Source organism: Myxocyprinus asiaticus, chromosome 6, assembly GCF_019703515.2.
Source record: "Myxocyprinus asiaticus isolate MX2 ecotype Aquarium Trade chromosome 6, UBuf_Myxa_2, whole genome shotgun sequence".
NCBI lineage: Eukaryota > Metazoa > Chordata > Actinopteri > Cypriniformes > Catostomidae > Myxocyprinus > Myxocyprinus asiaticus.
Genome location: NC_059349.1, coordinates 26,382,584 through 26,403,944, shown reverse-complemented (window position 1 = coordinate 26,403,944; position 21,361 = coordinate 26,382,584). Strand labels below are relative to the sequence as shown.

Genomic DNA, 21,361 nt, shown 5'->3' with positions numbered 1-21,361 from the left:
CATATTAATGTAGCTGCCACTTAAAAATAGCTCTTAGGCTGAACTTGATTCACTCGTGGACAGTGGCTCCACATTTTGAAGTGACTTTTCTTAACTTAAAATTAATATGTAATCTTTTATGTAGAAAGAACCTATCTGAATAAGGTAAAGCCAACAAAATTAGACATGTCAAAACTCAAATAAATCTCTTATATTTCTTTATGTATTAACTAGTGATAGTGAATGTTAGCATGCTAACTACATGCTAGTTGGAAACTCATCGTTAGCTCAAGCACCACTCTTCACCGTAATGGCAACCCCAAAACTCCAGCATAACAGAAACTCTTCTAAATCTCAACATAATAAAAAATTGAACACTAACAAGAATCGACCGTTATATTCATCTTTCACAAAAACACATAAAATAACACTTAATTTTAATTTATTCTCCCTATCAAGTCCCCCTGCAAAGCAAGCTGGAAAATGGAAATTCCCCTTGCCCAGTTTCATCAATGCTACATTAACACCACAAAAAGTAGTCATGTAGTCCCAACTCAAATGGATTAAGTAAATTTCCATTTAAAAAATGTAAAAGGATAGAACACAATTAAATCAAACTGTTCTAGAATTGTGTAGCTTTAGTTCATTTTAATTAAGCAAATTGAACAAGAAACATTATTATTATTTTTCTTTTTTTGAGTGCATGAGACTTCAATGATCAAGGTCCAGTAGATATAAAGGTCACGTTATTCACAACCAAACCGATTAATTGTGGAAAATTTTGATACAGCTGGGACCAGAATGCTATGTTTCAGTGACCTTAAAAGGTCCTTTTGGGCACATTACTGAGGTCAAAGGGTGCTCCACACATCCTACAGTAACCTCTGTGCTCTGTAAAAATGATTAAAACTGTCCTTGGGGCCTCCACTGTTAAAAATGAACATCATAAAAAGGGTCAGTCACAGAGCCAGCAGCAGTAAATCACTGTGGTTTCCTGTAGTACTGCACCACTACAATGTGCTCCCTACCAGCACAAAGGAAACAGGGAAGGGTCAGGCCTCTCTGCTCATTGACCCAAGTGAAACTCAATGCTCCAGTGGCACAGTGCTGTTATTCAACGGATGTAGACTTTGAGGCACAGCTGCCCTACTAGACTGCACAAAGGTTGTGGGTCTGTGATGTAACAGGTTGATTCTAACATTGATATTTTAAGTGGTTCTTTTAAAAAGAAGTACTTAAAAAGAAATTAAAACTTGGAGTACAGTTGGGGATTACATTTATATCATGGATGGAAAACCCCACTGCATTTGGCATATATTACATAAGCCTATTTAATAATTCAATGACAGTTTACAGTCAGTCATCTTTATGGTAAAATAAATCCTGATCCTAGATGATCCTAACACAAAACTATGCTGACTATACTATATAAATTCACTGCACACTGCAGAATGCTGACTGACCAATCAGAAGAATCAGTTATTTAGAGAACTGTGTTTTAATAGAAAATATATAACATTCTGCAAAAAATGTCTGTCAATAAAACCGTTCTACATCCATGTTTGTCCCTTTTCTCTTGTATTCATTCGCCACCATGATGTTTACTGCAGATGTCAAACCCTGGTGAGTTTTGCCGACAGTCACCCCTGTTATTTTTCCCTGAGAGGAAGATGAGAGCTCAGCAACATCAAGACAGGGAGGGGGGATTTATATCTGGGCAAACATGCTTTCTATGCCATGCACTTATCTGCTATGAAGAGACATGCCCTCATGCCAAATCACAAATAGGACACAGAATTTCGTGCAAAAAGTTTCTCAACTTTATTCCTTCTTTTCAAATATTGCTGGAGGCAGTTCAACAGGAATTTAAATATGCGTAACACACAATTCAAAGGCACTTTGCTTTACGTAAGAAGAACAGTTTTTAATGTATTATGATCTTGTAAGAGTAACAATTGGGTAAACAGACCTCATTCTTAGATGTGGAATTTAAAATGCAATGGGTCAACAGTTTCAGCAAACACGGCTGTGTGAAAAGAAACTTATGTTTTCTTAACTGAGCAAAGCAATTTGAAATGACCTAGTACTTTGGCCCAGTTCAAACAGCTATTTGCATTTGTGTAAACACACACAAAGGCTTGTATTTGATTTACCCTTAGTTTGTACATGAATAAACCCAATATTTGCGATAGAAAGAAAAGTGCTATCAATTAAAATAATACATTGCACATTCAATGTTCCATTTACAAAATAATATCAATTTTTTAATTGTTTTAACACTTTTGTAATGTGGTTCTAGCTGTAAACGAACATATTTCCCCAATTAATGATAGTACATGAGCTGTTGATATTGACATAAAATGTAAAGTGCAGCCTTCAAAGTAAATGTTAAAGAAATATGTGTTGCTACTCTTGAGAATACATCTGCCTGAAGTGCAGCTCAAAAAAAAAAAAAAAAAAAAAAAAAAAAAAAATATATATATATATATATATATATATATATATATATATATATATATATATATTGTGACAGAACACCAGGAGGGTAGCAAGAAGACTGTAATCAAAAGAAACCATGTGGCTCTGACCTAAACATCTGCAAATCAAAAGAATGTGGTCAGTCCTTAAAGCAAGATCATACATTTCAACAGATGGTTTATACACAGTAACAAACTAGGCCTAAGATTGTCTAGGTCTAGGAGGCTAGGTCTGTCTTCGAATCAATGTCGCCCTCTCGTGCACAGCCTATGAATAATGTCTCAAGCTGGAAAAAATGTGAACATGCCATTTTCCCCCCAACCTATTAGGGGTCTCGAACTACCGACCCGCAAGGTCATACGACCTGTTGCCAACTGTTGTATAAATGTTAATAGTTTATCCTAAAATTAGGGTGACAAACCAACTTTTAATTCATTTTTACAGGCCTAAAACACGAATATAAACGGGCAATTGTAGCTAGCTGACAACAACAAAGCCCGCGTGCTCATATCCTTAAAAAAAAAAAAATGTTTGGTTACATGCGTGCGCCAAATACAACTATTAAACAGAACCCCATATTTTTTCTTCCTTCACTCACGTCTAAAAGACAAGTAAAATTAGGCAGTGATGTTCTTGGCCTTAAAACAAGAAAGTGAGAATGAAATGCTATTTTTAACTTGGGAAAACAAGTGTGATGTCATCTTTACACTTAAATTGTTTTGTTTTTTGAGCCTCTTTACAGCACTACGCCATGTGTATCTAGCCAACATAAACACTACAAGTTTTCTCTCCAAGAGTGCTTACAAGTCAGACATTAGCACAATATTCATTTGGGGTTTACAATTACAGTGCATCCGGAAAGTATTCACAGCGCTTCACTTTTTCCACATTTTGTTATATTACAGCCTTGTTCCAAAATGGATTAAATTCGTTATTTTCCTCAAAATGACAACGTGAAAGACGTTTGTTTTATATCTTTGCAAATTTATAAAATAAATAAATAAATCACATCTACAGAAGTATTCACAGCCTTTACCATGACACTCAAAATTGAGCTCAGGTGCATCCTGTTTCCACTGATCATCCTTGAGACGTTTCTACAACTTGATTGGAGTCCACCTGTGGTAAATTCAGTTGATTGGACATGATTTGGAAAGGCACACACCTGTCTATATAAGGTCCCACAGTTAACAGTGCATGTCAGAGCACAAACCAAGCCATGAAGTCCAAGGAATTGTCTGTAGACCTCCGAGACAGGATTGTATCGAGACACAGATCTGGGGAAGGGTACAGAAAAATTTCTGCAGCATTGAAGGTCCCAATGAGCACAGTGGCATCCATCATCCGTAACTGGAAGAAGTTTGGAACCACCAGGACTCTTCCTAGAGCTGGCTGCCTAGCCAAACTGAACGATCGGGGGAGAAGGGCCTTAGTCAGGAAGGTGACTAAGAACCCGATGGTCACTATGACAGAGCTCCAGCATTTCTCTGTGGAGAGAGCAGAACCTTCCAGAAGAACAACCATCTCTGCAGCACTCCACCAATCAGGCCTGTATGGTAGAGTGGCCAGACAGAAGCCTCTCCTCAGTAAAAGGCACATGACAGCCCACCTGGAGTTTGCCAAAAGGCACCTGAAGGACTCTCAGACCATGAGAAACAAAGATTGAACTCTTTGGCCTGAATGGCAAGTGTCGTGTCTGGAGGAAACCAGGCACCGCTCATCACCTGGCCAATACCATCCCTACAGTGAAGCATGGTGGTGGCAGCATCATACTGTGGGGATGTTGTTCAGCGGCAGGAACCGGGAGACTAGTCAGGATCGAGGGAAAGATGAATGCAGCAATGTACAGAGACATCCTTGATGAAAACCTGCTCCAGAACGCTCTGGACCTCAAACTGGGGTGACGGTTCATCTTCCAACAGGACAACGACCCTAAGCACACAGCCAAGATAACAAAGGAGTGGCTCCGGGACAACTCTGTGAATGTCCTTGAGTGGCCCAGACTTGAACCCGATTGAACATCTCTGGAGAGATCTGAAAATCGCTGTGCACCGATGCTCCCCATCCAACCTGATGGAGCTTGAGAGGTCCTGCAAAGAAGAATGGGAGAAACTGCCCCAAAATAGGTGTGCCAAGCTTGTAGCATCATACTCAAAAAGACTTGAGGCTGTAATTGGTGCCAAAGGTGCTTCAACAAAGTATTGAGCAAAGGCTGTAAATACTTATGTACATGTGTGGGGTTTTTTTTTTTTTTTTTTTTAAATTTGCAAAGATTTCAAACAAACTTCTTTCACGTTGTCATTATGGGGTATTGTTTGTAGAATTGAGGAAAATAATGAATTTAGTCCATTTTGGAATAAGGCTGTAACATAACAAAATGTGGAAAGTGCAGCGCTGAATACTTTCCGGATGCACTGTATAATGTTAAACTTACCACATTTTTAAGTCTACAGGACCTGGAGTAAATTCAGTGTTAAGAATGTAAGTCATTAATTAAAAACCCTTTTGCTGCCTGATAATGTTGACATCCAAATACTGTACCACATAAATCAGACAGTTAAGAGGATAGCTCACCCAAAAATTAAAATCTTATGCTTTACTGACCCTCAATCCATCCCTGATGTGTATGGCTTTCCTTTGTTCAGCAGAACACGAATAAAGATTTTTAGAAGAATATTTCCACTCTGTGGGTCCATGCAATGCAAGTGAATGGTGACCATGCCTTTGAAGCTCCAAAAAGGAGATACAGTCTGCATGACAGTAATCCATATGACTCAAATTGTTTAAACGTCTTCTGAAGCAATCCAGTAGGTTTTGGGCGAGAACAGACCAAAATATATTTTTCACAATACAGCTTGCCATTGCAGACTCTAGGCACCAACCTGATTTCAAGAGCTTGATGCATGCGCAGAGCACTACATGATGCTGTAGAAAGCTTAATCGAGCTTGAAATCAAGATCGCCAGGACAGCTGTAAATATATATAGTGTAAAGAGTTACATTCTGGTCTGTTCTCATCAAAATTGATTAGTTTTAGAAGACGTTGATTTAACCACTGAAATCTTATGTATTACTTTCATGCTGCCTTTGTGCTTTTTGCAGATTCATTGTTTTGGTCACCATTCACTTTCACCGTATGGGTCTACAGAGCTGAAATATTCTTCTTAAAATCTTCATTTGTGTTCAGTAGAAGACAAAGTCATACACATCTGGGATGGCATGAGGGTGAGTATATGAGAATGTACATTTTTGGGTGAACTATCCCTTTAAGATTTTAAGAATAACAAACCTCAATACATGACACTGGGAAAATGTGCAATTAGTTCTCCAGACTTATTCTACATAAAAACCTAGTGAAATATATATATATATATATTAATAATTATTGAATTCAACCAAGAGAGACCAGCTTATTCACAAAGACTTTTATTTCAAACTTTGCACAAATGAAATTGTACTGCCAACTGAAGAGCTGGTGTTGATGTGCTCCATGAAAACTAGTTTGGCCATGGCAGGTCTTCACATTTGCACTGCTGGGGAAAACAGATATATGGTTAGAACTTACATCAAGATGCAAGTGACAATTGTTCAGAAACTGGGACAACAGCGGAAGAGACCAGTTTCCAAATAGTCAGACACATTTCAGTCAGGAACTAAATCAAATAAAACCCATGCATACACATTTTTTTTTTTTTTTACATTCATTTAGAAGTACAGTGGCACATTTGAAATGTAAAAAATTACTGGTAAGATGTTTCCAATATCAAAAAAGTTGCAGACAAACCATATGACACAAGTGTCTATTGCATAATGACTATTAATTGAGTGCCGTTTACTGACCTAGCGAAGCCTCCTGGCTTCTCTTTCAGACTCCAGAAGTGTCAGGACATCGCCCTCTCTTACCGGGCCCTTCACATTTCTGATGATTGATCTGTTGCTGTCATCCATGAACTCAACGCGCACCTGAGGATGCACAAAATCTGCTATATTAACTTGGACTGGTAAAAATATTGATTGTCCGGTGCATCGTGATCTTCATTTGAACTCTCTCGATATCAATTATTTTAGTAAATTATTAAAGTTCAGCACCTCATTAACTTTCACTGCATGATAAGTATAAGAATTTGGTTTGACTCGTTCTGTGTCCAAAGAAGAGATCCACGCAATCCATTTGTTTTTAATACCCTCTGTTCTTTACAGTAAGTTGATCAAAAACCACAACAAAAATAAACACTTAATTCTAATCAGCCATATCATGGATGCTGTCAAGAAGCCATTTGACTCCACTCTGGTTATGTGCACTCTTAAAGAGACAGTACCAGTTTTAGCACAGCATTCCACAAATCAATGTAAACAGTGCAAATTATGAATGTAAACAAGAAACATGTAACTATGTTAATGCATTATAATATATGCAATTTCAAAACACAATATTTATTGATGGAATACATGTTGTTAAATGTTTTAAAAAGCTAAAATGTGACAAATACTGAAAAACTAATGCTAAAATATAATTTGAATAATGAATATTTTCGTAATGTACCAAGTTACAAGGTTCCCTGTATAATTAACATCATTAGCTGAGGGGACTTCTTTCATATGTAATCAAAATGGCCATTATAACTGAAATATATCCATATGAATCGATAACGAATCTAAATTGAATCGACAGCTTGAGAATCTGAATTAATACCCAGCCCTATTATTAACATGTCTGAATTAAAATACAAACGAACTGTTTACCAGTTCAACTGCATTTAAAATTGGACATTCCTAACAGGCAATTCCCATATCATATGGTCCGACTAAAATCTGTAAGATCTCAGGAGGAATTTCTACTCAATTATTTTTCATGGGCAATATTGTGGAGATAGAAATACCTTATTTACATTTTCAACAGTACGTGCCATTGTTTTCTACCACTCAACCAAATATTTAAAAAGCTTTGTAACCCAAATAGTAGCTCTGGATTCCAAATCTAGTGTTTAACCCCTACAAAACAAACACACTCTTTTCATCATATATAAAGCAAAACGTGATGCAATGCCTGAACATCACAGTGAGTGAAAACTTGACATTATTTTATTTAATGTTTATTTAACTGCAAAAAAGTATTTGTGTTCATGTAAAGAAGACCTGTTTATCCGAGTTGCAGCACATGCGAGTGTGAACTCACCTGGGTACACTGTCCCTGGGAGCCGGTTCTTCCCAGCACTTTTGTAACCTATAATAAAGATTTAGGATTAGTACAAGCACAACTGAGATGCACTCGAGTTTATCAATCGTGTTATCAGCTAAAGTACAGTAAAGCTTTTCGCTATAACATTTGGTGCGGAGCAAGATGCTAATGCTAACTCTAACGACGATCACCGCTGGACATTACAGCGTAAGGTGATTAAACATATATTAAAGGCTATTGTTTCCTGAACAAGACTGCACATTACATATTTTCATCATTTTTATTTCAGTTTACAGATCTCAAATACTCAGTAGTTTCGATTTTTCATACTCTGGCGAGCTTGATGGGCTGCACGCGGCTGGCATCCATGATTTCAGCTTCGTTCAGAAAGGAAGTCACGTGGTCTCGACGGCTTTTATATTGCCGCAACAAAATTAACTTTTTTAATTTTTTTGAGCTTTTATTATATGTAATACTTTAATATTACTTTTGAAAATTTAAATGAATTAAAAATAAAACTCTACATTAAAGAAATATATGTTGTTACCGTTTCAAGTCTGTTTCCGGTTCCGGGGTCATGATGGAAAAATATTATAACATTTTTTTTTCTTCTTCAAATTAAACAATTTATAATATAAATATAGAGAGTATAAAGAAAAAAAATGGGAAAAAGTAAAAGACAATACAAATAGTTAGGGGATTCAATACAAAAATAATTGTGTTAAATTATACAAATGAAAGATCTTTACAAATATTCTGGTTTTACTATTTTTACAAGTTTAATCATGTTGTAATATCTTTGTAAGTCTATCAAAAATAGGTTAATATTGGGTTTATTTTCTGACCATTTCAACTTATGTAAAAATAATCTTCCATAAATAATTATAACATTTACAATAAAAGAAATTTAACATCTTAGTTATTGTGATGAAAATAAAGTAAAACATTGTTTTCTTCAATGAAAAAAGTGTAATTCGTTTTTCGGACCAACTGAACATAATTCACATATCCAAAGAGTTCAGGACGCTTTTTTCAAGAATTTACATAACGGGTGTGACGTTTCAAACGCACGTAATGTGCTGCCTCTAGCAAGTTATCCAACCTAGAAAAAAAAAAAAAAACCTTATCCAACCTCAATTCAACACTTATTTCTCAAACAACACACATATTAACACAGCGTAGGTGATAGTAAAGCATTCAACTCACATTTGCAAGGTGCTGTCTTCACTGAAGTTTCGCTGTTGCCTCATTCTCCATTATTTTTTTTTAATTATTTTTGTTATTAATTAATTTCAAAAATACAAAACAATACAACAAGTTTTCAGACACTTGACACAAATAGTACAAATACAAATTAAAACACAACAGAAAATATATAATAATAAAAACATGTTTGTCATGTTTAACCTGTTATCTCCATAATGGTTAAAATATGAATATTGCTAAAAACTGCCAACAAGAATAAAAACATTTGTACAAGTGTACATTATTGTATTTATTTGTATTATTTTACCATCCTGACACTCTCATTCAAACTCGGCAGCATTTCTAAGTGCCTAAGACATGGCATGTGTGCATAGCATCCTCATGCGACTGTAATACAGTACTAAAGTTATTAATAACAACATCCATTGATTATTAGATTAATTCGTACATGTGATAAACGAATATTTGAATAATTTCCACTTTGCGCAGTCTTCTGAGTTAACAATAATATCACCTCAGTGAATTAGTGAAGAAATCACTTAGCATTAATAGCAAAATAAAGAAAATAAGAAAACATATCAAATATATAATCTATATAAATAAATAATAAATTGTTCAAATTATTTGTATGATTTTGGATCGCTATATTTTATTCTGTTATTTTTAATTAAGCTTTAATATGTCAAAAAGTAAAACACTACAACCAGTGTGAATGAAGCTGTAAACTGGCATCTCTCTCGCTCACCCACTTGTGCTCTCTCCCCCTGCTCGTCAGTCCTCCCTGTGTTGGACTGAGGGCAAGATAGCGTTGGCGAGTGTACTAGGGGTGTAACAGTTCGAATTTCTCACGGTTCGGTTTGAATCATAATTCAAGGGTCACGGTTTCGGTAGGGTTGGTATATGCTTTGTTCAGAAAAAAATATTACTGCCAAATCCAAAGAATAATCTATTTGGTAAACACTTCAACAGGTTTGCCCTTAAATAACAGTCATTGTTTTACAACAGTAACCATAGTTTAACCATGGTATTTGTAGTAAAATCATAGTAACCACAATATAAACATGGTTACTGTCATGGTTACAATATATAGTAAAATCATGGTTACTATATAGAAACTACAGTATTACTGTTATAAAACCATGGTTAATTGTATCAAAACCATAATTTCTGCTCAGAAAACCATAGTGACAGCAGTCATGGTTACTACAATATTACTATAGTAAAACCATGGTTAATTTTCGTCAGTGTCCTTAACTAAAAACACATTTTCTCCAATTACTAAATCAACATTTTAACTTAAAGGAATAGTTCACCCAAAAATGAAAATTTTCTGATAATTTACTCACCCTCAGGCCATCCAAGATGTCTCTGAGTCTCTTTCTTCATCAAAACAGAATTTAAGACTTTTAGGATTTCATTTCAGGCCTCCTCCTCTAAACAATGCAAGTGAACATCCTCCATTTTTTGACGGTCCAAAATGTATATTTAGGGGGCATCAAAATCATCCACACGACTCCAGTCAACAAATAAAGTTCTTCTGAACCCAAACAATTGATTATTTTTAGAAACAAAACAATACTTATATACTTTTTAACTACAAATGTTCGCTTCCGTACATCTCTGTGACATGCGGTCATGAGAGGGATGACGTAAGCTCGTTGGAAAGGTCACGTGGAGGACGAGGCAGGAAGCACGTCATTGTTTACAAGAGAAACTTGCACAGAGCACAGACCAAGTGCCGTTCACAAACCAAAACAGTCCAAAACAATTTCAAAACAATATAAAATAAAATAAAAAATCATTTCCAAATAATAATAATAATAATAAAAAAAAAACAATTTAAAGAATGACACGCTTCCTGTAAAATGGAGTACATTCACTTGCATTGTTTAGAGGAGGAGGACTGAAATGAAATCCTAAAAGTCTTAAATTCTGTTTTGATGAAGAAAGAAACTCCGATACATCTTGGATGGCCTGAGGATGAGTAAATTATCAGAAAATCTTCATTTTTGTGCGAACTATTCCTTTAATACCTGCACTAATACGCTACATGCATCAATATAAAGTGCACTTCAAACTCATCTCAACATATATTCAACATTCGGAAGCTGTACATCACTATAAGAATAACTTTGCTATTAAAATGCATACGAGAAGGGATGTTGTGATAATGCTGCTTTAAAATGTCAGGATAAATAAAACTCTGAAGTGCCTGAGATAATCTGACTCAAGTGTTTAAAAAACGTGATGGAAAAAATCACTAGTTTATACTGTGAAAAGTGAAAAAGTTAATATTTTTAAGTGGCCATGTTTCTATTTTTATCATTAAAAACTCTTTCCTTCTCAAAGACAGTTCTTGAACATTTGATATGTGGAAAAGTCAAGCAGTAAATAAAATAAAATTATAGAATCATATATGATCATGCAAATTTTCTATCTATCTATCTATCTATCTATCTATCTAATAATTTGTATGTGTGAATGGAACAGATTTATTTACAAATGTTTCGTCTGATGATCACATAACATACATGAGAGGATGTGAAAGTAGAATGTAGAATAAGATAAGGAAATTATAGGATTAAAGGATTTTCACGTTGGATTTTGTAAATTGTGTTTTAAATATCAGATTAACACAAGATTGGATACATATGTTCTATAAAAGCAACATAAATTGAAATTTCCAGTGAGCATTTAATGATCTTATAGCATCCCTTCAACTACTATTTTTCCTCTGTCATTCCTTAAAAAGGGCTCAATCCTTAAATCACAACATTAATCCTCATGACTGTATTTTTAACTCTGCTGAGGACAGTAAGAACAGCACTGGGATTACGGCATCAGTAAGGGTGGGGCAAAATCCCCAACTCTTGATCTTCTGTTGAGCCGAAACAAATACAGTTGCTTTTTCTCTCTGTCTATATTGCAAACTATAAAAAGCTTGAAGCAGTGGAAGATGTTTTCTCAATCTGTCTGGAAATTTACTTGAAGCTGCAAACCTAAGCATATTTTCAAGGATGAGTACACTTTAAATGTAATAGTTTTTAGTTTTCAGTGACAAGACAGTAAATCTTCCTGTCATTTACATTTAAGTTTTCTACCCTTTTTGCTTTTCTTTTTTAATAACTGTTATAATGGATAAAACTAGAAGACATCTTACAAAACTGAAAAAGAGACGATCAAGTCTTTTTGCAAGTGTCAAACTTAATGACAGTTTTTCACAGAGCATAGAGGAGGAAGAGAGTGCCTTTCCTTTTTCACAGGACAGCTCTGTGAAACCATGGACGTCGATGGACAACCTCGATACACCATCACCTAAATCAAGAGACACAAGAGATCAAGTAAAGTGGAAAGGCAGCGAGAATGAAGCACTCAAGGTTCCACACCGGCATTCAACAGTGATCAACGTTAATGTAGGTGGTAAACTCTTCACCATTCCCAAGCACCTGGCTATCAGATACCCCCGAACCCGAATAGGCACCTTAGCCCTGTGCAAAGATCCCGTCAAGCAGCTAACACTCTGCGATGACTACTGTGTGCTTACTAATGAGTTCTTTTTTGACCGAGATCCTACTTTCTTCCACTACATCTTCCACTTCTACTGTAGCAATGTGCTATGGGTAATGGAGAGCCTGTGTCCCATCAATTTTGAGGAGGAGATGAAGTTTTGGGGTCTACACTTGAGGGACACTCCCCGCTGTTGCCGCATTCTCTACGAGGAGAAAGTAGATGAGATAAGAGACCAGCTAAAAGTGAACAGGGAACTTATGGCTGAAATAGAGCCTGTGCACAATGAGGATGGTTTCAAGACAATGTTTTTAGGTGGTGTTCGAAAGACATTATGGGACCTGATGGAGAACCCGTACTCCTCGATGGCCGCTAAGTCCTTTGCTGTGTTCTCCAGCCTCTTTGTCCTCATTTCCATTGTAGCAATGACTCTAAATACTGTGAATGAATTGAAAGATTATAAGGTCTATGGAAGAACCTATATGGAGTGTGTTGAGATCACTTCAATTCTCTTCTTTACCTTTGAGTATTTCCTTCGCCTACTGACTACGTGCGATGTCATGCATTTTTTGAAGAGTGCACTTAATTTTGTAGACTTAGTGGCTGTCATGCCTTACTTTATCCAGCTGTTATTTGAGGCTTTTGCTGACCAAGAAGATCTTAGTGTCCAAGATGACTTGAAGACAATGGCGAGAGTTAGCAAAGTCAGCAAAGTGCTTAAAGTTGTCAAACTCATGCGAATCTTTCGGATTCTGAAACTGGCAAGGCATTCAACAGGCATGCGGGCATTTGGCTTCACTCTTCGTCAGTGTTTTGAACAGGTCTGCTGCCTGTTTCTGTTCATTATCATGGGCATCTTCACATTCTCTGCCCTAATGTACTCAGTGGAGCAGGATGTTGCTGGAAGCCCCTTCAGCAGTATTCCAGATGCCTGGTGGTGGGCAGCGGTGAGTAAGCCTCATTGACAATAAACATTCACCATAATTATAGAATTACAATATCATTCACATATCTCAAAATGTACAACAGATACTTACTAGCATCATCTTGATTACTCAAACAACTGTTTAATTTTTAAGATTTAGTTTTTTTTTGACGTTCAAAACAACTGTGTGTGCATACTTAGCTATAGTTTGGGGACAGATGTGTCCCATTAGCTAAATATGATAAATTCTCCACTTTGGGAACATTTTGGGACGTCCTTATTTGGAAAATGACCCATGCAAAAAAAAAAAAAAAAAAAAATATCTATAGGAGTTACAATCAGCTTTATATATATATATTAACAATAGAAGTATGTCCCCATTTACATAAGTAAACGTGAGTGGTGTGTGTTTTATTGTTTATTCATCATTTGCTGTCGCTGACTTTTTTATCCTCTCTTTTTTACAATATTAGTCTTTATCCTCTAGCAGCTGTGCTTAATCTCTTATAATACCTTGTAATGCTGCCCAATTGGAAGTATACATGATGACTAGAAAAGTTAGATTAGTTTGAAACTTCCTGGAGACTTACTAAGTCTTACCAAGGTGACACACATGCAAAATGCTTGACTTTAATCAAAGAGCTGATTAACTCACTTTGACTTTTTTCGCACAAAAAGCTGGTTGACTGACTCAGATCTACTTTATTTGTCATTTATTCTCAGTCCTCTGACCCTCATTAGCAAATTAAAAATGGACAGTTGTAATAAAGTCTTTTTTATACTGTTACAGGTGAGCATCTCCACTGTGGGCTATGGAGATGTGGTGCCCATCTCTTACTCTGGTCGAGTGGTGGCCTTTGGGTGCATATCTTTTGGCATTATTCTGAATGGAATGCCAATCTCCATCCTGTTTAACAAATTTTCTGACTATTATGCCAAGCTGAAGGCCCAGGAGTGCACTAACACTACAGTCCGACAGGCTGTGCACTTCAAGAAAAGATTGCGAAGGAAATTTGAAAATTGCTTTGAGCCACCAGCTGAGGATTCTGATGAGGACAACAGACATCACGTCAGCCTGTGTCAGCACTGAACGTCCTTGTCACTTTCCTGCCTTCATTGTCCTTGTTCTCAGCCTGCCTTGAATTAAATAGGGATTTAAGAGATGGTAGAACGGCAGGTTAAAGGAAGTGAAGCGATAAGCTTTAAGATGGCTTACAAATGGCATGTCATAGAGGGTCTTTTGTGAAACAACTTATGCTGATTTTAAAACACAGTGTCTTTAATGTCATTTGTTGATTTATAAGTTAATTTCAGAGCTAACAAATGGATTCAAATAAATTGTCATTGCAACCTAGGATTTAGATATTTTTATCACTTGCCTTCCTCAATTTAAACATACAAGTAAGTGATTTCTGAGGGTAAAGTGATCCTTATTTGGCCTTCAGACAACTTTGGTGTACAGTATATGTGAGTGTTGCTTTTAACTAGGTTCATGGGTCAGAAAAATGGGTCTCAAAGTAAGAAATTTGATATATTTTGAAATATTCCTTTAGGCCTATCTAATTATGGGTTCAGTGCCAACACAGACAACATGACCTGTAGCTGTCAGATGTATTCAGTAGGTTGTTAAATGTATAGGTAATATGATGTGGGTTTTCATGTTAAAATACTACAACCAACTCTTAAAACACTGAATGTGAAGGAAATACTTCAAACAACTCCAAACCTTGACTATATTTAAAACTTCTGTGATGGTAGACAGGGAAGAGCTGCATAATCTAACTTAGAGACTGGCCAGTTGTAAAAATATATTCTAGCAGAGCACTGTAATCGTATTATTTACAGCTACTTTTGTATTTGTATTTGATATTGATTTGATTTTATAGGTAACAGCCATAATTTAGACCTTAGTTTAGACTGAGATTGTTTTTTTAGTTGATCGGTTAAATTGAACTATTAGCTATAATAGGATGACACTTTATGCCCTCATAAAGGTAAAAAATGCCCCTGAAAATCAGTTCCAGGGAGTAAATATTGCCCTTTAATAAAAATAAAAGTTAATTTCTGAACCTTGCTAGGCTCCCTTCTTTGTGCAATTGGAGACCATGATTTTCAAAGGCTATTGTTAAAACAGCTGAGAAAATAAATTGTATCTTCTTTTCTTTGCTCACCTCATCATATACAACAGACAAAAGAGGGTTAATGTTGATCGTAGTACTACAACAAATAGCATTTTTTGCTTGATTCATTTGAACATTAGATTTTAATAATCTTACGTTAAGGACTTTATCACCTTTTCAGATTAATTTACATTTAGACTATTTTTTAAATTATGTACAAAGATAACACAAGATCTGGAGGGTGATTTCCACTATCATTTTGTTATCTGTAATTGTTGTTTATTTATAATTGTTGTTTATAAGAATTACATAAAGAGCCACTCAGTTACAAGAATCCTATTAATTTCTGTTCCCTAAAACTTTTCTTAAGTATAATCCTATATAACTATATTATATTACTATGTGAAACTCATTCTATTCTATTCTATTTTGTGAATCTTTTTAAAAGATATATAGATCCCCATTGTTCTGTATTACATAACAGCATATTTCTTATTCCTACAACCGGCATATAGTGGAAAAGCAATAAAAAAATCCATGGATATGAAAATTGTTTCTTTAAGATCATAAGAGAGAACTAGTTGACTGTATGTATGTCACTTTATAAATAATTAAATATAAACATTAATGGAGAGCCTTAGGCTCCATGACACTACATGTAAATGAAACCAGTAACATTTTATGTATTTAGCCCATGCAAAATGTGAATCTCAGAGGAGTCCCTTTCCTGAGGCTCAGTCTAAAGTCTTTGTTTATATTGCTCTTAATGTTTTCCCATGAACGTCTTCAATTTTCATCTCCTCAGAAAACAATCTAAGCACTGAGCAAGCACGTAAGCTACTGTCAGTGAGAAGTCAAGTGATCGGACTTAATGTCTAATAGGATTTAAGGATCAATAGGACCTGTGATGCCAGTGTTTTGAGTGAAATGTTCAACACCAATTAAAGGAATGTAAAGACAAGACACCTGTCAGTTGTGTGTTAGTTAGTGGCTTTTGTTGTAAGATAGTTAGTGGCTTTTGTTGTAAGGTAAAGGTCATCCTCTGCCACTGACAGCAGGGAATTACTGCAAAACAGTATGGGATGATCTGGTGAATTCAGACAACACTGGAATAACTAATGTTCTTATTTGGGGGACCAAAAGTCTGAAACCAACAGTGAAAAAGCTTATATTTAAATTTTTAAAAAGTAATTGTTCACACAAAAATAAAAATTCTGTAATAATTTACTCATTCATGTTGTTCCAAACCCATCTTAGTTTATTTCTTTTGTGGAATACAAAAGGAGATGTTAGGCAGAATGTTAGACTCATTTACAGATGACCTGCATTGTATCTTTTTTCTATACAATGTAAGTGAATAGCGACTGAGGCTAACATTCTGCCTAACATATGTGTATCTGTGTATTTGATTTTGAATCCCAGATTTTCAGTGTGGTCTCAGACATCTAGACACTGCTGTGTGTATGTGTGTGTGTGTGTGTGTGTGTGTGTGTGTGTGTGTGTATATATATATATATATATATATATATATATATATATATATACACACACACACACACACACACACACACACACACACACACACACACATGCAGCGCCATCTTTGATTTTTGATGGGAATGACAACGAGGCTGTGAGGGATAGACGTCTCTTCAATGGGTTGTATGGTTGTTTAAAGTGTTTTTGGATCGTTGCCCTGACAAAACATTGAAATAAAAAAAATATTTTGAAGAAATTTCAGAAGACAAAAAACTCCAGACAACATGAGTTGTGGAAAATTAGATGTGATCTAGGAACTTTTTGATAGCATTATAGACCATTCCCATTGTTTATAAACATTGCAGCGCATGCGCAGTAAGTGGTTGCAGAAAGCTGGCAAACTGTTGTGTTAGATTTGACAGAATAGAAATATCCTCTAAATATCGCTAAAAGATAATATAGAATAAAATTGACCTTCAGGTTCAAAGCTAGCTAGGCTTGAATTGCTAGCAACATAGATAGATATAATGATCGGTTAAACAAGTATGACACAAAGCCATCATAAATACAGAAATATTCTTAGCTATACTATTATTGTAATGATATGAGTTAATAACATATCTAATCAAATATTCACTGAAAAGCTGTGAGTTGGAAATTATCTCCTCAATCCAGTCAGTTCTGTTGACGGAATCTGATAAATATGAAGCCCTCTGTTTTTGCCATTGTGATTTTGACAGCAAACAGCACAGCATAACATTTAATTTAAAGGTTACAGCCAACTTTTTGAGGACTGTTAGGTCAGCTAACAACAGGATTGGTTTACTGTTTGCGCCAGTCTTTTTTCCATCACTTCCGTCGTAGGCGGTGACATTGCCAAAGTATTGGTCTATTCAGTGCATGCCATTGGAGAGGGTAAGTCTATCCCTCACAGCCTGTTTTTCCTTCCAGTCAAAAAATCAAAGATGGCGCTACTGTGAAGAATGTCTATTGTCGTTTGGACAGTGTTAAAAAGTGTGCAACAGTGCTTAACCCACTCCAGCAGTTAAAACATCATATTTTTATTAGAAATAATGAAATTAAATATGTAATTGATTAGTATGTGAAATTAAAGTTGTAAATTGTTGTAAAGTTGTAGTATTGCGTAAGACGAAACTGCGATCTTTCATTGACGAATTTCTGCAAATTCTTCTCATAACAGCTGTGTTTTGACTGGCCATCACAGTTTTCCTTGGCCTCAGGCAATTCCACATATCATAGCTGACATGTTTTATCTGAAATAAGTTCCAGGCTTGAAGGCCTCAAAGATCAGAACGTGATTTTCTGCAATCAAGGCCAAATGGATTCTACTAGAACCATGCCAAATGCCTGACTGGCATTCAAACCCCACAGATTGGTGTTGGCAGGTACCCTGTAGTACTTGAACACACTTGTAAATTGTATATTTCAACAAACAAATTTACCAATTTTATCATCCCAAGAAACACCATGAACATGAAGTGGTTTGCCTCTTTATCTTTTTTAATCCTTCTTGAGAGTTCCAAAACTGACAGTCAAGATGTACGGGTAAAGCTTTGCGGTCGTGAGTTCATTCGGATGGTGGTCACATCATGTGGGAGTTCTCGACTTAAACGACACATGCCTGATTTCGACCATCCCTTTGCAAACCCCCACTGTAGGTTTGCCTTTTTTCAATTCATTGACCACTTATGTAATATATATGTTTTCTTTTCATTATGTGTGTAACTGCATTTTGCTGTCTTCTCATCTCATTTGTCTGTCGTTTTTCAGGGAGTCTACAAAATTGGCTCAACAGAGATCTCTTTGTGTACCAGAACGAGACCCCGACTGGTGAAGACAAGCAGTCAAGAGAGCATGACTCCCCTGACAGCGTGACAGAACAGCCAGCCTCCCACCAGCACATGAGCCCACCAGCAGAGCTCTTGGAACACTCCACCACTATGCAGGATATCAGCTTCTCATCCAGGACCCGCCGCGATGATGGACCAGCGGGCATTTGCTGTACTTCGGGATGTACTATGAGTGAACTTATTCAGTACTGCTAAACTTACACCAGCTCCGAGTTCCTTCTTGCTCAGATGTCCTTTGCCCCAAAGAATGTCATCTTCTGACAGAGGCTGTGGTACATTCAATTATGCTTCACTAAAAATTGCATCTGTAAAGTTACGGGATAACTATAAAAATAAATTTTCGTACCCTTATGTTCTTCCGTATGGCTTCCTTTTTTTATGTGGAACACAAGAGGAGACATGTTAGAGAATGTTGACGCTGTTCTGTTTTTCCATACAATTAAAGTGAATGGGGACTTAAGCAATCAACTTTCTTCATAGCATTTTCTTTTGTGCTCCACAGAATAAAGAAAGTCATACAGGTTTGGAACAACACAAAAGTGAGTAAATGACAGAAGTTTCATTTTTGGTGAACTATCCTCTTTAAGTGCATGCCACCATTGCACATAGCCATCATGAGTGTCAATACAGGGTGTACGTATGAAATTGTGATTATTCATTAGAAGGGTGTTGTGTAATATAGCTACTTAATGCTTTGGTGATGGTAATCTTCCTGTAAATTTTAACAATTTAAAGCACAGTGATGCTCAGTTGTTAAATATATTTAAACAGATTTTAGGTTTTGTGGCTCATGTATTTTCTTGATTTATAGACTAGTTGTATTTGACTGGTCCAGGATTTCAGGATGACAGGTTACAATGAGAGAGACCACTGTGCAATGAATCCAAAGACACAGACAAAGCTAATGTTCTGTCCAATCTTTGGAGAATTAGTGAGAGGATAAATGACTTAACTACAGGTTGTATATTTGGTCTATACAGTAGTGAATAAATGCAGAATTCAGAATAAAATGGCAAATAGTTTCCCCCATATTTTCAACATAAGAGCAGGTGCCTATGAAAACTGTAGAGATAATTTGATTATTGTAAAATACAAATAAACTTTGTGCCTCAAGTTTTGTCCTTGTGCCATTGTATGTGTTCCAGTTTGTCCAATATGCACAAAACATGCTTTATTACAAACAACCACTAGAGGGTGTACCACTAGTAGTAAAACCACTAGATTACAAGTAAATCAAAATAAATACATCAACAGAATGTTTGAACACATCTTCATACCTTTAGATCAGAATGATTTGCTAGAAAGGGCACAGAAAACTGCATATCTGCACAATGAAAAAACTGGGCTACTATGTGGTGTATGTGCAAGAGTTGTGCTGTGTTAATCCTGATTGAAGTGGGCAAACAAACTTGTGCTTCTGAGACACATATACTCACTCACAAGCAGTAACTATCTACTAGCACCTGAGATGGGTAAATGTGTATTCAGGCCACATACACATTTTAGGACCAGCTGGGGCCGGTACTATTCATTAAATGTATTTACTACTTTAAATTAATAGTAACATTAATACATTTAATAATGGCCAAAAAAATAAAATATAACAGAAAATAAAAACAGAAAAGATCAGATGCCATTGAAAAAAATGATACTACACTTCACACTTTTCTGTTCTCCTGCTGTGCCCAGATGTACTTCTCTAAAGATCACATTTTTATTACAAACTCTCTTTGGCTGAAGTTTTGTGCTTGTCACATAAGATTTTGTATGGATAGTATGTGAATAGAGACGCAAGGCTTGTTTCTCCCCTCATATGGCCTGACCTATGTTCTTGTTCATTGTACTGTATTTTCGGACTTTTTTGCCATTAACATGCAAGTGCCAGATTTACAAGTCACATACAGAGGTTGCACTACAAATATCTGACGGACTGAGTCTATTTTTATCAGTCATATTAGTTTACATTTCCCTGATATGTAGTATATTTGATGTTGTAGATATAGTCAATATACACATACAGCAGTGAGCGAGAGTGAGAGAGTGTAAGAAAAGTACTTTGAAAGAGAGCGTGTTTTTCTGCTCTCAGCCAGAATAAACACATAAGGACATGTAAACATGTGAAAACCGAGGCACAGTAGCACATAAACAGAATGCAGAATAGTCCAAACTGTAGAGAGCACGTCAATATGAAGACAAAGCCAAATCCCAGACATTTTTATCTGAAGGGCAGGGTTCACCCCTGTTTCTTTGACCTATATTGATGAGTTGAATACATTTACTAGCATTTGTTATAATCAAAAGGTAATCAAAGTCTTCTTACAATGTGCAATTATTCAGGTTATGTGTATAATTATGCATGTTATAGGTCATTTGTGTATCTAAAGGGGTGACTGACAGTCTGAACCATGTCAGGAATGCATTAACTGTGCTTGCTTATTTAGCCCAAGCTCCCAGACAATGAATATGCATGCATGTGAGTGAGTTGTAGTTAATTCATCAATCATATTATGATTAAAGTAATATAAGAGTTTTAGTGTGTTTAAGTTTGAGGTCACTAATGTAACACATGTATTTACTGACACAAATGCATTCTAAGTATTTGTAATATCTCAGCCCAG

The 21,361-nt window shown here is 35.9% G+C and overlaps 3 protein-coding genes across 4 annotated transcripts; 2 read left to right on the top strand and 1 right to left on the bottom strand.

Moving 5' to 3' along the window:
- Positions 1 to 5,866: 5,866 nt before the first annotated feature.
- On the bottom strand, positions 5,867 to 8,046 carry LOC127442605 (40S ribosomal protein S28). Of its 2 annotated transcripts, none has more exons than XM_051700759.1 (4): positions 7,966 to 8,046; positions 7,633 to 7,680; positions 6,297 to 6,419; positions 5,867 to 5,986 (listed from the first exon to the last, which is right to left on the bottom strand). In XM_051700759.1, the coding sequence occupies exons 1-3, from the start codon at positions 8,002 to 8,004 to the stop codon at positions 6,297 to 6,299; spliced, it is 210 nt and encodes a 69-aa protein (XP_051556719.1). In that variant the 5' UTR covers positions 8,005 to 8,046; the 3' UTR covers positions 5,867 to 5,986. The 2 variants fall into 2 exon arrangements, with proteins under 2 accessions (XP_051556719.1, XP_051556720.1); XM_051700760.1 differs by having other exon boundaries at positions 5,867 to 5,989; positions 7,966 to 8,023.
- A 3,828-nt stretch (positions 8,047 to 11,874) lies between these two features.
- LOC127442592 (potassium voltage-gated channel subfamily V member 2-like) lies at positions 11,875 to 16,344 on the top strand. The gene is made up of 2 exons (XM_051700747.1): positions 11,875 to 13,295; positions 14,064 to 16,344. Exons 1-2 carry the CDS (start codon positions 11,976 to 11,978, stop codon positions 14,361 to 14,363), a joined length of 1,620 nt encoding a protein of 539 aa, XP_051556707.1. The 5' UTR covers positions 11,875 to 11,975; the 3' UTR covers positions 14,364 to 16,344.
- Positions 16,345 to 18,360: 2,016 nt separating this feature from the next.
- Positions 18,361 to 18,938, top strand: LOC127442604 (insulin-like peptide INSL5). Its single transcript, XM_051700757.1, has 2 exons — positions 18,361 to 18,547; positions 18,664 to 18,938. Exons 1-2 carry the CDS (start codon positions 18,361 to 18,363, stop codon positions 18,936 to 18,938), a joined length of 462 nt encoding a protein of 153 aa, XP_051556717.1.
- The last annotated feature ends 2,423 nt before the right edge of the window (positions 18,939 to 21,361 follow it).

What these genes read in the sequence shown, in the direction of transcription:
- LOC127442605 (XM_051700759.1), bottom strand. Translation starts at nt 8,004, where the DNA reads ATGGATGCCAGCCGCGTGCAGCCCATCAAGCTCGCCAGA. An exon ending in AGCCCATCAAGCTCGCCAGA is followed by an intron (nt 7,681 to 7,965) that starts GTATGAAAAATC and finishes TCTTTATTATAG; the next exon opens with GTTACAAAAGTGCTGGGAAG. An exon ending in CCCAGGGACAGTGTACCCAG is followed by an intron (nt 6,420 to 7,632) that starts GTGAGTTCACAC and finishes GTGCATCCTCAG; the next exon opens with GTGCGCGTTGAGTTCATGGA.
- LOC127442604 (XM_051700757.1), top strand. Translation starts at nt 18,361, where the DNA reads ATGAACATGAAGTGGTTTGCCTCTTTATCTTTTTTAATCCTTCTTGAG. An exon ending in TCCCTTTGCAAACCCCCACT is followed by an intron (nt 18,548 to 18,663) that starts GTAGGTTTGCCT and finishes GTCGTTTTTCAG; the next exon opens with GGAGTCTACAAAATTGGCTC.
- LOC127442592 (XM_051700747.1), top strand. Translation starts at nt 11,976, where the DNA reads ATGGATAAAACTAGAAGACATCTTACAAAACTGAAAAAGAGACGATCA. An exon ending in ATGCCTGGTGGTGGGCAGCG is followed by an intron (nt 13,296 to 14,063) that starts GTGAGTAAGCCT and finishes ATACTGTTACAG; the next exon opens with GTGAGCATCTCCACTGTGGG.